Source organism: Aegilops tauschii, chromosome 7 (assembly GCF_002575655.3).
Source record: "Aegilops tauschii subsp. strangulata cultivar AL8/78 chromosome 7, Aet v6.0, whole genome shotgun sequence".
Lineage (NCBI taxonomy): Eukaryota > Viridiplantae > Streptophyta > Magnoliopsida > Poales > Poaceae > Aegilops > Aegilops tauschii.
The window spans coordinates 515,971,005-515,988,617 of record NC_053041.3 but is presented as its reverse complement, the minus strand read 5'-3'; the positions used below and the strand labels follow the sequence as shown (position 1 = coordinate 515,988,617).

Here is a 17,613-nt window from a genome sequence, read left to right as displayed (position 1 = left end):
GCGACCAGCCTCGTGAGGCCCGTCCTCAGGACAATACCGGCCTCCCTCCGCTGCCGCCGCCACCAAGAAGGAATGATGACAACCGACAAGATGATGGGGCTGGGGGCTTCCAGGAATCCCGCGTGATTGCCTGCATCCTAGGTGGTGCCCAGGCCCCTGCCTCAAACCGCATCTTCAAGTAGTTCTCCTGTGAGGTGTACGCGGCCCTCCCGAAGCTTGAGGTCGCGCGTCCCCTCAGGTGGTCGCAGTATGGCATTACCTTCGACTCCAAGGACCACCTCAAGTGCTCGGCCACCGCTGGCGCGCTCCCCATGCTCTGCGCGCCCACCATCAGCAATGTCTCGGTCAACAAGATTCTCATCAACGGTGGCGCCGGGCTCAATGTTCTTTCCGTCGAGACGTTCGAGATGCTTCATGTGCCCTATGATTGGCTCATGCCCAGCAAGCCATTCTCAGGGGTGACCGACGGCTCCACTGCCCCCCTGGGGCAGGTGCACCTCCTTGTCACCTTCGGCAAGCGCGACAACTACCACACCGAGCTCATCGACTTCGACGTCGCCCACATCAACCTCCCGTACAACACCATCCTGGGGTACCCTCCCCTCGCCAAGTTCATGGCGGCTGTCCATCATGGCTACAATGTCCTCAAGATGCCAAGGTGCAGCGGCATCATCATGGTCGCCTGCAATGAGAAGGATGCACTCTGCTCTCTTGAACGCGCCTACCGAGCCACAACGCCCGAAAACTCTGATGACAAAGGCGGCATCCTGCCTCTGGAGGCCACCCCCGCGAAGAAGAGGCAGCTCCTCCCCAAGAGCCGTCAGGAGGCCAAGATGCATGCTAGCGGCGCCTCAGGCTCCGCGCCCGCTGCTGGGGCGCCTCTCCCACCCGCATAGGAAGGCGCGCCCGGTGCCTCCCTCAGGACGGGCTCGAGGGCTTCCGGCTAGAGAGCCTCCGGCCTGACCGGTGCGACGAGGGAGGTGTTCGGGCACCACTTGGAGGCGTGCCTCGGTGCGCGAGGCGCCAGGCGCACGAGAGTTCATCACCAAGGCGACCGAGGAGCTTCAGGAAGCCCAGGCCATGCATGGCGAGCGCCCCCCCGCGCGATCCCCCAGTGCAGCTGCCGCCCCCGACGTGGGTGGCGGTCTGCGCGTCTGCGTCAACATTCCGGGCCTCAACATGGCCGCTTCACAGGACCTCTTCTGGTCATCGCGCGTCTACCGTAGTGGGGGCTAGCCCTGCAACTACATCTGCATGCCGTTCACCATAGTGAACATGGGCGCCTCATACCAGCGCTTCTCGCAGCATGCTGTATATGACGTCTCATGAGGCCAGGCACTCAGCGGTCGCGTCTCAGGAGGCCCCGGACCCTTGGGAGCCCCCTGGGCCACGTGAGCTCCCCAGGCTTCCGGAGCCGCCTAGGTTGCAAGGATCAATCTTCGCGGCACGCTTCTTCAGCTACCTCGACGCTTCTACAACACCGGTGCTAGGTGACTTTTGGGTTTGATCAAATGAGGGCGCCCTCCGGGCTGCATTATCCTTAAGTTGTGTGGGCCTGATCCTGCAGCCGTGTCACTTTGTTCATGTACCTTGAACCAATTATGCTTTCATGAGTCGCCGTGGTTGTTAACTTTGCATTTAATGATATACTAGTTGGGGAACGTAGTAATTTCAAAAATTTCCTACACACACGCAAGATCATGGTGATATGATGACCCACAAGTATAGCAGATCTATCATAGTCCTTTCGATAAGTAAGAGTGTCGAACCCAACGAGGAGCAGAAGGAAATGACAAGCGGTTTTCAGTAAGGTATTCTGTGCAAGCACTGAAATTATCGGTAACAGATAGTTTTGTGATAAGGTAATTTGTAACGGGTAACAAGTAACAAGAGTAAATAAAGTGCAGCAAGGTGGACCAATCCTTTTTGTAGCAAAGTACAAGCCTGGACAAATTCTTATATAAAGGAAAACGCTCCCGAGGACACATGGGAATTATCGTCAAGCTAGTTTTCATCACGCTCATATGATTCGCGTTCGTTACTTTTATAATTTGATATGTGGGTGGACCGGTGCTTGGGTACTGCCCTTCCTTGAAAAAGCATCCCACTTATGATTAACCCCTATTGCAAGCATCCGCAACTACAAAGGAAGTATTAAGGTAAACCTAACCATAGCATGAAACATATGGATCCAAATCAGCCCCTTACGAAGCAACGCATAAACTAGGGTTTAAGCTTCTGTCACTCTAGCAACCCATCATCTACTTATTACTTCCCAATGCCTTCCCCTAGGCCCAAATAATGGTGAAGTGTCATGTACTCGACGTTCACATAACACCACTAGAGGAAATACAACATACATCTCATCAAAATATCGAACGAATACCAAATTCACATGACTACTTATAGCAAGACTTCTCCCATGTCCTCAGGAACAAACGTAACTACTCACAAATCATATTCATGTTCATAATCAGAGGGGTATTAATATGCATAAAGGATCTGAACATATGATCTTCCACCAAATAAACCAACTAGCATCAACTACAAGGAGTAATCAACACTACTAGCAACCCATAGGTACCAATATGAGGTTTTGGGACAAAGATTGGATACAAGAGATGAACTAGGGTTTGAGAGCAGATGGTGCTGGTGAAGATGTTGATGGAGATTGACCCCCTCTCGATGAGAGGATCGATGGTGATGACGATGGTGATGATTTCCCCCTCCCAGAGGGATGTTTCCCCGGCAGAACAGCTCCACCAGAGCCCTAGATTGGTTCCGCCAAGGTTCCACCTCGTGGCGGCGGTGTTTTGTGCCGAAAGCTTCCTCTTGATTTTTTCCAGGGTGAAAGACTTCATATAGCAGAAGATGGGCACCGGAGGCCTGCTAGGGGGCCCACAAGACAGGGGGTGCGCCAAGGGGGGTAGGGCGCGCCCCACCCTCGTGGCCAGGGTGTGGGCCCCCTCTGGTTAATTCTTTCGCCAGTATTTTTTATTAATTCCAAAACGTGCCTCCATGAAGTTTCAGGACTTTTGGAGTTGTGCAGAATAGGTCTCTAATATTTGCTCCTTTTCCAGCCCAGAATTCCAGCTGCCGGCATTCTCCCACTTCATGTAAACCTTGTAAAATAAGAGAGAATAGGCATAAGTATTGTGACATAATGTGTAATAATAACCCATAATACAATAAATATTGATATAAAAGCATGATGTAAAATGGACGTATCAACTCCCCCAAGCTTAGACCTCGCTTGCCCTCAAGCGGAAACCGATATCGAAAAATATGTCCAAATGTTTAGAGATATAGGTGTCGATAAAATAAAATACGGACATGAGGGCATCTTGATCATTCTGATAACAACAACATATATAAATATTTTCATATAATTTCTTATGCTAAAGTAACAATCTATTCACCATGTCAAGTATGAATCAGAAACTTCATTGAAAACTAACAAACTATAATCTCCGTCATTGAGGCAATTGCAATTTGTCATAACATAGGAAAGAGTCAATATAAGAGCTTTTCAGCAAGTCCACATACTCAACTATCATTTAGTCTTTCACAATTGCTAACACTCACGCAATACTTATGGTTATGGAGTTTTAATCGGACACAGAGAAAGATAGGGGCTTATAGTGTTGCCTCCCAACCTTTTACCTCAAGGGTAATGTCAACAATAATAGTTCATGCTAACTTACATCCAATTGGATATATATATCAGGATCTTTCCAACACAATGTGCTTGCCAAAGGATAAAATGTAAAAAGGAAGGGTGAAGATCACCATGACTCTTGTATAATGTATAAGACAAGAATAAGATAGGCCCTTCACAGAGGGAAGCAAAGGTTGTCATGTGCTTTATGGTTGGATGCACAAAATCTTAATGCGAAAGAACGTCACTTTATATTGCCACTTGTGATATGGACCTTTATTATGCAGTCCGTCGCTTTTATTTCTTCCACATCACAAGATCGTATAAAGCTTATTTTCTCCACACTAAGAAATCATACATATTTAAGGAGAAATTTTTATTGCTTGCAACAATGACAACTTACTTGAAGGATCTTACTCAATCCATAGGTAGATATGGTGGACTCTCATGGCAAAACTGGGTTTAAGGATATTTGGAAGCACAAGTAGTATTTCTACTTGGTGCAAAGAGTTTGGCTAGCATGAGGGGGAAAGGCAAGCTCAACATGTTGGATGATCCATGACAATATACTTTATTTCGGATATAAGAAAACATAACCCATTACGTTGTCTTCCTTGTCCAACATCAACTCTTTAGCATGTCATATTTTAATGAGTGCTCAAAATTATAAAAGATGTCCAAGATAGTATATTTATATGTGAGAACCTCTCTTTCTTTATTACTTCCTATTAATTGCAACGATGACCAAAACTATGTTTGTCAACTCTCAACAAATTTTATTCATCATACTCTTTATATGTGAAGTCATTACTCTACATAAGATCAATATGATCTCTTTATTTCTTTTTATTCTTTATTTTTCTATTATTCCCTCAAGATCATAGCAAGATAATCAAGCCCTTGACTCAAAACTAATCTTTATTATATATAGCTCACGGACTCGATTACATAGGAGGATCATAAAGCAAAACTCAAAACTAGATCATACTAAAACTTTATTCTACTAGATCAAGATATTACCAAAAAGATCGAACTAAGAAAAACGGTAAAGATAGGAGTGTGATGGTGATACGATACCGGGGCACCTACCCCAAGCTTGGCAGTTGCCAAGGGGAGTGGCCATACCCATGTATTTATGTCTCTTTCTTCGAAGGTGGTGATGTTGTATTCTTGGCGATGATGCCCCTCAGGATACGATTCTCTTCCTCGTGCTTATTGAGTTGCTGCTTGAGGTCCATTATTTCCTTACGGAGCTTGCCCGTGACGGCTAAAGCTCCTTTCACCCAAGGATGTTGCATAGCTGCGGGAGAACAAGTGACACTCTTTTTCATATTTTCATAAGAGAGAAATCTAACATTGGAAGGGATGACCGAGTTTGGAATATATGAGCTCTGTAGTTCCCCCATCGTGAATCCGGCCCCGAAACGAGAAGTAACTTCTTGATCCTCCTCTATGGCATCTATCCTTTTCAAGTCGGCTTCCATCTCTTCCTCCGTTGATGGCCCAAAGTGCTAGGCATCGCTATTTGCTCCTAGACCCGGTGCCGGATGAGACACCCGACTCTCCCCGACTGACTCTTGAGAAGACATCTTGCTCTAATCTGCGGCAGAAACAAATCGAAACAAAAACAGAGGATATTTGCGTGGTACGGTGGTCAAAACCATTGGGAGATTATATAATGAGTTTTTACCAACCAAAAGAAGTATCGTGCAAGAAAACGGAGTCCGGAGAGCACATGAGGTGCCCACGAGGCAGGGGGTGTGCCGAGGGGGTAGGGCGCGCCCTCCACCCTCATGGATGCCTCGTGTCCTCCCCGGACTACTTCTTATTTTCCTATTTTCTTAAATATTCTAGAATGGAGAAAAATTGCCATTAGAACTATTTTGAAGTCGGTTTACTTACCGTACCACATACCTATTCCTTTTCGGAGTCTGAAACATTCTGGAAAGTGTCCCTTTTGTATTCCTCTGGGGTTACGGTTTCAATAACATTAGTTTCAACATTTATGGGATTACCTGAGATATAATGTTTGATTCTTTGACCGTTTACCACGTTCGGATTTGTGCCTTCGAAGTTGTTGATTTTTATGGCACCGGAATGATAGACCTCCTCGATAACATAAGGACCTTCCCATTTAGAGAGAAGCTTTCCTGCAAAAAATCTTAAACGAGAGTTGAATAGCAACACATAATCACCTACATTAATCTCACACTTTTGTATCCTTTTGTCATGCCATCTTTTAACTTTTTCTTTAAACAGTTTGGCATTCTCATAGGCTTGATTTCTCCATTCATCAAGTGAGCTAATGTCAGATAACCTCTTCTCACCGGCAAGTTTGAAGTCATAATTGAGCTCTTTAATGGCCCAATATGCCTTATGTTCTAGTTCGAGAGGTAAGTGACATGCTTTTCCATAAACCATTTTATAAGGAGACATACCCATAGGGTTTTTATATGCAGTTCTATAGGCCCATAATGCATCATCAAGTTTCTTGGACCAATTCTTTCTAGATCTATTGACAGTATTTTGCAAAATTAATTTGATCTCTCTATTACTCAATTCTACCTGGCCACTAGATTGTGGGTGGTAAGGAGATGCAATTCTATGATTAACGTCATACTTAGCAAGCATTTTACGAAAGACACCATGAATAAAATGTGAACCACCATCAGTCATTAAATATCTAGGGACTCCAAACCTCGGAAAAATAACTTCTTTAAGCATCTTAATAGAGGTATTATGATCAGCATTACTACTTGGAATAGCTTCTACCCACTTAGTAACGTAATCAACAGCAACTAAAATGTCTGTATACCCATTAGAGGAAGGAAACGGTCCCATATAATCAAAGCCCCAAACATCAAATGGTTCAATAACAAGTGAGTAGTTCATAGGCATTTCTTGACGTCTACTAATATTACCGATTCTTTGACATTCATCACAAGACAAGACAAACTTACGGGCATCTTTGAAAAGAGTACACTACTAGAAAAAGGCTTACTAGTGGCGCACCAGTTTTGCCTACTAATGGCGCACTACTGGTGCGCCACTAGCATCACGCCACTAGTAATTTTTACTAATGGCGCACCGCTGGTGCGCCATTAGTATCTGGTACTCTAATGGCGCACCGGGCAGCGCGCCATTAGTATAGGCCACGGTGCGCCATTAGTATGCCTCCCAGGGGGCCATATATACCCATGTGCTTTGCCATACTAATGGCGCACTGCAGTGTGATGCGCCATTAGTATCCTTCGGCATACTAATGGCGCACTGCTGGGTGATGCGCCATTAGTACCCTCTGGCATACTAATGGCGCACTTCTCTGGGATGCGCCATTAGTATCCTTTGGCATACTAATGGCGCACGTTGGCGTGATGCGCCATTAGTATGTATATTAGGGATTATTTTTTTTCTTTTCTGATTTTTGCACAGATTACAATATATTATTGGACAGAAAATAAGCAGCAGGACACAGCAACAACAGATTCATCGAATACAATAGAAGATTAGTCTCCGAATACAATTCATCATATTAGTCTCCAAATTCAAAAGACCGAACGAAGATAGAACATTACAAGTCTCGAGACCGCGAGTAGCGAGTTTGTCTTCACATTACAAGTCGATATCGATCATCTACACTACCATCACATAGAAGAGAGATGCGGTCATCACGATGAGCATCATCGCGATGAAACTGGTCTTCATCCGGTTCCTCCAACGCTCCCTCCTCTCTCCCGCTAGATAGCGCGCGTATCTAGATTCCGCCTCCGCCCTAGTGGTGTACCCTTTGTAACTGTTACCGCTGAAACGGTGAACCTGTCTCCGACACTCCTCCCAGTCGTCGTAGACTCCGGGAACCTTACCCTTGTACACGACATACGATGGCATCTCTATGCACTAGCCAAACAACAGACAATACATAAGCAATATATAAGTATGCAACAAAAGGATCGGAAGAGAAAAGCAAGACATTAATAGCACGATTCATGGTCCTACTAACAAATAGCATCGATTACATCTAAGTTAAACGACTGTCCAAACCAAAGAGACATACAAGTTCACTACAGTTTAATTACAACATGAGCTAATGAATGTTTCAGAACTACACATAGCATCACAACTTTCGACTCGACTCATGGGACCGGAGCGTGGATGAAGCCGCCGTCTGTCGTGATGGTCATGAAGTCGCGGGCGTTGTCAGCCTGCATTTGTAGCGTTGTGTCTATCTCGTTGTTGGACGGTTGAAATTTGAGGTAGAACTGCCCCGAGGTACGAAGGACATCTTGATGGATGATTTCTGCAAACTCCGACTGGATGCGAAAGAATTCTTGTCGGATGTCCGCGTCCTGGATTGCCCCCAAGCTTGCGGCCCAATCTTTGAGATTATTTGGTAGCAGAAGGTGATTATGGTCCCGCACGATCGCCCGCATGTGATGGAGGGCGTAGTAGGCATCCTTCTGACCGCCAGGCGGCTGCTTGACGCAGGGGAACGTCGTATTGTGGGTGAACACGTGCCTGCCGTACCTACGAACTGGCCTCTTAAAGGTGCCTCAAGATGCGGCGTAGCCGGGGAGAGCATCATCAAGAACTTTCTTGATATTTGTGTAGTCTATCTTGGAGTCACGGTCCGGGTCGAGATACGTGGCCATGGAATATTTCGGGCTTAAGAGGATGAGTGTGCAATGTGTGTCACTGCACAGAACACGGAATGTTAGAAAAAAAAAGAACGATCGAAATCTAAGAAATCATATGTTACGGGGCAGTTAGGAGATGACTTACTCGGGAAAGTAAGGCACGAGGAAGTTATCCTTATCTGGGTTTGCCAGAATGACGCCTTCGAGGTGTGAACTCGCGACTTGCCGGTCCCCAGCGCTGCCCAAGATCTTGGCACGCATGTAGAAGGGGTCGACTATCACAATGTCCGGGGTCTTGTCTCTAATGATCCGCATCTCCATACTCAGCGAAAACAGCTGAACGAAGGTGTAGTGCAACGGATGAAGGTTAAGCATAGCAAAGATGTCATCAAATCGCAGGACGATCGTACCCCCGACGGCGCTATCCACAAAGCTCTTGCCCTCTGGCACCTTGGCCACGAAAACCGGGTATGCCACATCATTCTCTCTGAGACGCCGCTTCTCCAAAGAAAGAACACTGTCATGCAGACTCCGCATAGCACCGGTTGCAGCATTGAGCATATTTGTCGGTAGCATCGGCCTACCCGCCACATGCACCCTCCTCGAGATATCCTTAGGTGAAGGTGGTCCGTCCTGAGCACGGATCGTACTCGGTGCCGGTTGGCTCGCACTGGCGCCCTTGTTAGTCTTTCGTTTCCGTCCCTTCTTCTTGATCTGCTGTAATGGGATCGAGTTCTGCTCACAGACCGCCTTCTTGAGCGTGTTGGGGCTGATAATATTTGGCACCTCAGCTATCTGAGGCTCGGTGAAGGCGGCAGCTGGAGGCGTCTCCTGAGAACTGAACGCCAGACGACGCCTGTTGCAATTGGGTTTCTCCGTCGTACCAGCTAGATCGCGGTCGTCTTTTTGAGGGTTGGGTTCTTGAGAAGGAGGCCCGCAGAACTCGTCACCGTACCCATGTTCGGCAAAGTACTTATCGACGTTGGTAAATGTACCGTCGTCGTTGTCATCGTCGTCCGGATCCTGTGCCATATGCATGTTCGGATCCTGTGCCATAGGGATGTCCGGCAGGTCTGGTAGCGTTGCGGCGTTCTTGCCATGGCTTGGCGCTGGCACGACTGGCGGTCTTGTCTGTGGGGTGGTGTCCCCCGCCCCCAAACGAATCTGGCACTTCGGCCAAAGCAGGGGCCAGCTTACACAGGCGCTGAGGGTCATCACATCATCTTCGTCGGCCCCAGCGGGTCGAATCGGAGGTAACAACTCGTCGCAGCTTGGCAGTACCCGAACCAGTTCAACCCTATAGAAGGTGGGTGGCATCGGATTACCGTGGAACACGCGGTTGCCCGGTTGAACGATTCTGCCCTTGGCGACATCGACCAACTCGCCGCCCACGAAGTGCAGGAGAGTGCAAGGAACATCGGTGGCGCCTTGCGAAAACATGTAGGGCGTCAGGGATGCCCAGTCAAAGGCAAGGAGATGAAGTCATCGGCCGAGAGGCTTAGTTACCGTGATGCCGTCGAGCTCGGCTAATGTCGAGGCACCGCCAACGGCGGGCGTGCGCGTGCAACTGACGGAGGGGCCGCTTGCTGGCGAGGTGCCGGCCGGCGTACACCCAGGTGCATTAAGCTCCAATGCCAGTGCCGGCGCCGGAGACATGAATACCGCCTCCGCCGGAGACACCAATGGCGCCGCCTGCGCGTTGTGCGAGTTGCTGGCCGTGAAGCTGGGAACCGGGGGAGGCCCCTGTTGGCCGCCCGCAATCCACGTCGTCAGCCCCTGAATCAAGGTAGGCACAATGGCGGTGAGCGTCGTTCCCAGTTGGTGGACCCCTAAGTTCAACTGCCGCATTTCTTTCCCCCACTGACTTGATTCGGAGGTTGCGCTGCTCTCGCACTTGATCTTGAACTCCTTGTAGTCATCTTCGCTCATCAAAGGATATTTCGCCTTGATCTTCTCATAACTATCACCTTTTTCAATCATTGCCTTCACCGTGCTTCTCCATGTAGATAGGGCCGTGCTCATCCTCGTGAGGGCGGCACTGTTCACTTTATTCCCTGAGAGGCATGTGTTTGCAAACTCATTGGGGAACTTGTATCGTTCGTGCAGCTTCGTGAAGAGGAGGCAGCGCAAATTCTCTCGGTCCTTATGCCTTAGGTTCTCGGTGTTGATCGAGACGGTGCTCCGGAGAATGCACCCGAGCTGAACCGAGTACCCCTTGACTACATGTTTGGGCGCCGTTGGATGCCCGTCGGAGTTCACTTCAGTAAATTCCTCCTTGACGGTGCCGAGCATGTTCGGGCGCCGGTCCTTCCGTTGCCTCTTCGGTTGGCTGCCATCTGTGCGTCCGCCGCCATCATCAGTGGTGGCATCCTCGGCGGCACCATCAGTGGTGTCATCCCCGACGCCACTAGGGGTTGTGTAGTCAGGATCGGTGTCTTCCGCGGCGTCCTCATAGCGGTGAGGTTCTTCCTCCATCTCCTGGGACAGCTCCCAGAATTGCTTGCCGCCCGAACCGCTGGCCTCATCGTTGTGGGCCATGTTTCGCTCTAAATAGGAAAAAAGTTTGGTCAAAAAGTTGGTTATTGTCAAGGAACAAGATCTCTAAGTTGACCAAATAACCTAATTCTCGAGGAATGTCGCCAAAAAGATGGTTATTGTCAAGGAACAATTGAGAGATGTTTGTGATATTGCCTAGGTGTTTTGGGATGGAACCTGTTAGTGTGTTGTTGCTAGGTGTTGTGGGATGGAACCAGTAGCTTCCTTGCAACCCACAAAAGAGAAAGGAAAAGGGGTGAAAAGGGGGAGATGGTTAGCTTTGATGAGCAGGCAACATCTTCCTAACCCCCTTCTTCTTGTCTCCTCTCACTATCTCTCTCACACACATGGCAAGCAAGGGTGTCTGAATGTGTGAAAAAATACTAAACTAATCCAACCACTAAAGCACTAGATCACTACTATTGGTTGATGTCAAGATACATGCTGATTAATTTTTGTTTCGGTTGAGAATCGGGCACCTTCTAGGTCAAGAAAATTGGGCATGACCTTTGCTAATTTTCTTGACCTAGGAGTGCCCCATTCTCAACCGAAACGGAAATTAATCAACATTTCAGGAGAAAGGGGTCATTTTAGAAGATCACAAGTAGCAGCAGCATCACTTGACAAAATCACAAGTAGCAGCAGCATCACAAGTAGTAGCAGCAGCATCACAAGTAGTACAGCAGCATCATCATCACAAGTAGTACAACAGCAGCAGCATCATCACAAGTAATACACTTAATTGGCATAAAATATCAAAAAACAGCATAAATTGGAAAACAAGCAATACTTCTAAAACCAGTTGCAAGCAAATGTACAGTAAAATAAAATGATCCCATAGTGTACTTAATTCAGAACACATGGAAGAAACTTGACTAAATGTACAGATTTTAGAAAAAAAATCCAAGTTAACTAAATGACTGATTCAATTTCAGGCAACTTGGAGAAGAGATCACTTGATCATTGACTGTACTTAATTCAGAACACATGGAAGAAACTTGTTAGAAACTGAAACGGTTAATATTGAGAATTAAGTTACTCTAATGGAGTACCAAATTTTGAGAACAAGCCGTCTGAAAAGAGCACTAGCTAAGATCTAATCCTTATGTCTAGTTAACCACTAATTTACTGTAACCAATGTTCAGAGGCAAATCAGACTTGACAGTAAAGATGAAAATTTCAGACTTGACAGTAAATATAGTGGAAACTGAAGATTATTTAGGAACACACTTGTTCCTAAACTTGATGTCGATTTAGCAACACAGTCTTCAGTGAGAGTATAAAAAATAACTACTCCATCTACTTAAGTGATTCTACACTAAACCAGAACAAGTTGATGTTCAGTCAAGTTGATTTCAAACTTAACACGTTCTCCACCTAGCAGCTAGCTAGGATGGCCATGAAATCCTAACACATTTTCAGTGAACATACACTTCAGAAAATTCAGTAAACATGCACTCGAGAAAATTCAGTGACTGCAGAACATACACTCCAGAAAATTTTCAGTGATCTTGTACTCAATTTTACAGTGAACTTGCTAAAGAAGCTCCCAAGCTTCAAGATAGACTAAATTTGACAGCTAATATACTCCAAAGAAGCATTTTGGAGTACAAGAAGGGGAAAGCGGGAGGCAAGAAGAGGGGGGAGCCGCACCTTGGCAGGAGGGGGCGAGGGGACTGTGTTGGGCTATGGGCAGACGGAGACGGGGGCGGGTGCCTTGGACCAGTCTGGGAGTTGGCGGCGCTTCCCGGACTCGGCGGCGTACGTGACCTCGATGGCCCAAGTGGGGAGCCGCACCTTGGCCCAGGTGGACGCGTTGCTGCTCCTCGGCGAGGTGGACGCGCTGCGCAGTGGGTCGGGGCGGCGCAGGTGGACGCGCTACGCAGTGGGTCGGGGCGGCGCAGGTGGACGCGCTGCTCCTCCTCGGGGAAGGCACCAAAGCATCAAACCCTAATCCCCAGCGTGGGCAGGGAAGAAATGGCTAGAGAGGAATTGGGGAAACAAAAGCGAACCTCCTTCTAGTCGTCGAACTGCGGCGGACGACGTGCAGGCGCGGCGGACGGAGGGGGCGGAGCAAGGGGGCGGCGGCGTACGATTGGGGTCGAGGAGTGGGGGATCTGGCGAGCGAGGGAGGGAGGGAGGCGACAGTGCGAGGGGAACAAGTAGGTCGATTCTAATGGCGCACCTCCCCCTGGTGCGCCATAAGTACGTCGATTCTAATGGCGCACCTCCCCCTGTTGCGCCATTAGAATTTTGTTTTCCTTACTTGCCCGACTGGTCAGGTTATATTCCACCTAACCCTATCTCCATCAGAACACGCCCACTAGCCCGACTGGTCAGCACGCAACACACACACTAGGAGGTCTTGGGTTCGATTCCCAGGCTCCCCAATTTTTGTTTTTAAGCATTTAAAATGCTGTTTGATATTTATTTGTGTTTAAATATGTTCAAACTTGTTTAAATCATAACAGTAATATTTTTTATATAAAAACAGTAATGATTTTCTAAAAAATATCATCAAATTTGTTATTTGAAAATATAATCAAATTTGCTTTTTTTGCAAATTTAGTTGCATTCATTTGTGACGGTGGAGCGGGCCGGGGAGGGTGCGGGGGAGAGGGTGCGGGGGGTCGTCGGCGACGGCCGGTGGAGCGGGGGAGGGTGCGGTGGGTCGGCGGCGGCGGTGGAGTGGGGGAGGGTGCGGGGGGTCGGCGGCAGCGGCCGGTGGAGCGGGGGAGATGGTGCCCATGAAATACAATCGAGAAATGAAGGCTACAATTTAAATACAATTGATCTTAGCTAGCTATCTGTTCACAATCTTCTTGCCCTTATTTTTCGTAAATGGAGTTCTTCTCTTGAACGCACGTCCTTTAGGTAGGGTGGTCCTGCTTCTTCTTGTGGTGTATGCTAATACTTCATCGTCGTCGTCATGTTCCATCTTCGGGTCGCCGTACTTGTCGAAGTCTTGCTCATTGGCGACTCCATCCATTCCGATGATCTTCCTTTTGCCTCTCCTCACGACAACACGACTGGGCTTTGATGGGTCGGTAATGAAGAAGCATTGGTCCACTTGGGAAGCCAGTACCCATGGCTCATTTTTCGCGGTGACGTTTGCGCCTGCGGTCTTGGATTTGGCTTCGGGTATAACCATGGTGGTGAAATACCGATCTTCTTTTATGACGCTCTTGGCCCATCTGACACGGAACATCGGGACCTTCTCTCCAGCGTAGCTCAGCTCCCAGATCTCCTCGATCCTTCCGTAGTATCTATCCTTATCGTTACCGGTGTAGGATTCCATCGTTACCCCGGAGTTCTGATAACCATCGCTCTTCATGTCCTTGTCCTCGGTGTAGAATGTGTAGCCGTTGATATCGTACGCCTCATACGTCATCAGGTTGTGCTCGGCGCCCTGTGACAAGGCGAATATGAGTTGTTCTTCCGCGGAAGAATCCTCATGTAAAGGGTACGACAGAAGCTTCTGCTTGAACCAACGCGTGAAACATGAGTTGTGCTCTTTGATTATATCTCCGTCTGTCCTCTGTTGGCCTCGGTCATTGTACGTCTTCTCAATAAACGTTTTGTGCTCTACCACCCAAGGATCGACCACGTCTATGTGTTGTAGCGCGACTAGGTTTGCTCTTTCAAAGTCGGCGAGTCGACCATCGAAGTCGACATGCATTTCGCGGCGACCCTCACGGTGACCCCATCCAGCGAGCTTGCCGAGGTGCCTGTTGATGGGCAGACCAACGGGGTTCTCGATGCCTAGATAATTCGTGCAGTAGGAGATGCACTCTTCGGTCAGAAAGCCCCTGGCTATGCTTCCCTCTGGACGTGACATGTTGCGAACGTATCCTTTGATGACACCATTCATCCTTTCGAACGGCATCATGCTGTGCAGGAACGTCGGCCCGAGTTGGATGATATCCTCCACGATATGGACCAGCAGATGCACCATAACGTCGAAGAATGCGGGAGGGAAGTACATCTCAAGCTCGCATAGTATCACCACGATCTCTTCCTGTAGCCTTCTGAGTTGCCTCACGCCAACCGACTTCCGAGAGATGACGTCGAAAAAGTTGCATAGGCCAAATAGCGTTTCACGGACGTGCGCGTCCATGATCCCACGGATTACAACTGGAAGTATCTCCGTCATCAGCACGTGACAGTCGTGAGACTTCATCCCGCTGAACTTCTGCTTCACTGAGTCTAGGTATCTGCTTATCTTCCCCGCGTAACCGTAAGGAAGTTTTACTCCTACGAGGCACGTGAAAAACTGATCGATCTCCTCCTGACTTAGAGTGAAGCACGCGGGAGGGAAGTCATTTCCGATCTTCTTGGCCTTTTTGCCTTTGCGACGACTTTCCGTGTCCTGCTTCGCCTCATCATCATCATCATCATCATCATTAGCGTGAAGCTCCTCCCTGATGCCCATTGATTTCAAGTCTGCCCTTGCTTTCGGCCCATCTTTGGTCCTCTCTGGCATGTTGAGCAGGGTACCAAGCAGACTCTCGCACACGTTCTTCGTGATATGCATGACATCAAGGCTGTGAGGCACACGGTGGATCTTCCAGTACGGCAAGTCCCAGAAAACAGACCTCGTTTTCCATACCTTCAGCAGTGGCTCTGGCGCCTTTCGCTTCTTTACCGGCTCTGGCGCCTTTTGCTTCTTTCCTGGCAGTGGGCAATCTTTCCAATTTTTCAACAGCTCGTCTATTTCCTCGCCGCTCCTCGTACACGGGCGTCTTCGGGGTTCGGTTTCACCATCGAACAGATCCTTGCGTTTCCTCCACGGGTCATCGTCGCGAAGCCACCTTCGATGTCCCATGAACACGGTTTTCGAAGACCCGGGATCTCTATCTAGCTGGCGATACGTTGTGTCATCCATGCACCTGACACATCCAGAAAATCCGTGGACCACCTGCCCCGTGAGATATCCGAAACCGAGATAGTCGTGCACCGTCGTGAGCAGTGCGGCTCTCATAGGGAAATATTCTTTCTCTGCGGCGTCCCACGTATTGGCTGGCGTTTTCCACAGCGTGTCTAGCTCCTCTTCCAGCAGCCCCAGATACAAATTGATGTCGTTCCCTGGTTGTTTCGACCCTTCAATTAGCATACTCATGTGAATGTACTTCCTCTTCATGCACAACCAGGGGGGAAGGTTGTACATCCACACAAACACAGGCCAGGTGCTATGTGTGCTTCTCTGGCTGCCAAACGGATTGACTCCATCGGTGCTCGCGCCCAGCACGATGTTCCTTGGATCGTTCCCAAATTCTGGGTGTTCGAAGTTCAACGCTTGCCACTGGCTCCCGTCCATAGGGTGACTCAGCATCTTGTCTTTTTTATTTATCTCCGGATCATTTGCGTCATCTTCTCGCTTCTCCTCCCTATCCGCGTGCGAACGCAAGAGCTTTGCTACCTTAGGGTCCGCAAAATACCGCTGCAGACGAGGAGTGATCGGAAAGTACCACACCACTTTTCGAGGAGCTTTCTTCCTCTTCTTGTATCGAGTGACACCGCACACCGGACATATGGTAGACTCCGTGTGCTCGTCCCGATAAGTGATGCAATTGTTCATGCACACATGGTATTTCACGTGCGGTAAATCCAGAGGACACACGATTTTCTTTGCCTCCTCGAAACTGGTCGGGCACTTGTTCCCCTTGGGAAGACGTTCGTGCCAGAATGACATGTTCTCGTCGAAGCATGCGTCGGTCATTTTGTGCTTTACCATCATCTCCAGAGCCATGAGCGTTACTTTCAGGCGGGTATCCTCGGGCCTGCATCCTTCATACAATGGAGTAACCACGTCTATCTCCAGTTGATCCAGCTTGGCTTTCTCTCAGGCGGCAGCTCTTGCGTTATTCGTCTGCTTGAGAAGCAGGTCTTGAATATGAGAGTCCTGCACCCAGCCCATCGATGGTCCATCGTCGTCTGCTCCGCCGGCATCTTCATCTTCATGATCATGCCCTTCGTCTGCTCACGCATCTTCCTCATCATCATGTCCGGCATCTTCTACATGATGACTGTGTACAGCATCACCATCGTGATCATGTCCTGGAGATTCTTCGTCTTCTCGCCCGCCCGAGCCGCGGTGGTTGTCTTGCTGCCCATCCTCATTTCTTGCCCGACCCCCATGGACACCGATAGCCATCCATGAAACCACGCAAGAGCAGGTGGTCCCGCACCTGCCCGGAATCCGGGTCCGCAATAAGGCTCTTCAGCTTGCATCTTCGACACGGACATCTTATCTCCGTCTCGTTCTTTTCAAGCATCTCGGCCTTCGCGGAGCTCAAAAACCTATTCACGATGCCTTCGGTCATCGTGCGGACCATGGTCACCTGCGGGGTAGAGAAAAATGATATTTTAGAACCAAGAAAAAATTTGGCATGACTTTCCCTAAAAATAGGACAAAAAAGAATGCATAGTGCCAAAATTCTCGCCGAAACGGAAATGAATCAACATTCCGGCAAAATATTGGCAACTATCGCATTTCAAATACCGGTACCTGCAAACACAAACATATATGCAACACCACAAACATATGCAACACCACAAACATACATAGATCTAGCTAGGACATAAAAAGTGCATGTGCACGTTGTTGGAGGGAGAACAACATAAAGATAGCTTCCCCCTTACTTACCTATCAAAAAAGGGCTTTAACCACGTAATTTGGATGAATTTATGTTGCAAATGAGGTGAGGAGGAGGAGGCAGCCGAGACAAGCTTGGAGGAGGGAGGAGAGAATGAAGTGGGGAAAGTGAGTGGGTAGGTGTGGCTGTC

General features: G+C 48.4%; 1 protein-coding gene across 1 annotated transcript in view; it reads left to right on the top strand.

The window, feature by feature from the left end:
- The first annotated feature begins 1,080 nt into the window (after positions 1-1,080).
- Positions 1,081-17,613, top strand: part of LOC141027321 (uncharacterized) — a 47,097-nt gene continuing 30,564 nt past the window's right edge. Inside the window, exon 1 of the mRNA XM_073504322.1 lies at positions 1,081-1,205. Coding sequence (XP_073360423.1) covers positions 1,081-1,205 — 125 coding nt within the window. The remainder of the gene's footprint in view (positions 1,206-17,613) is intronic.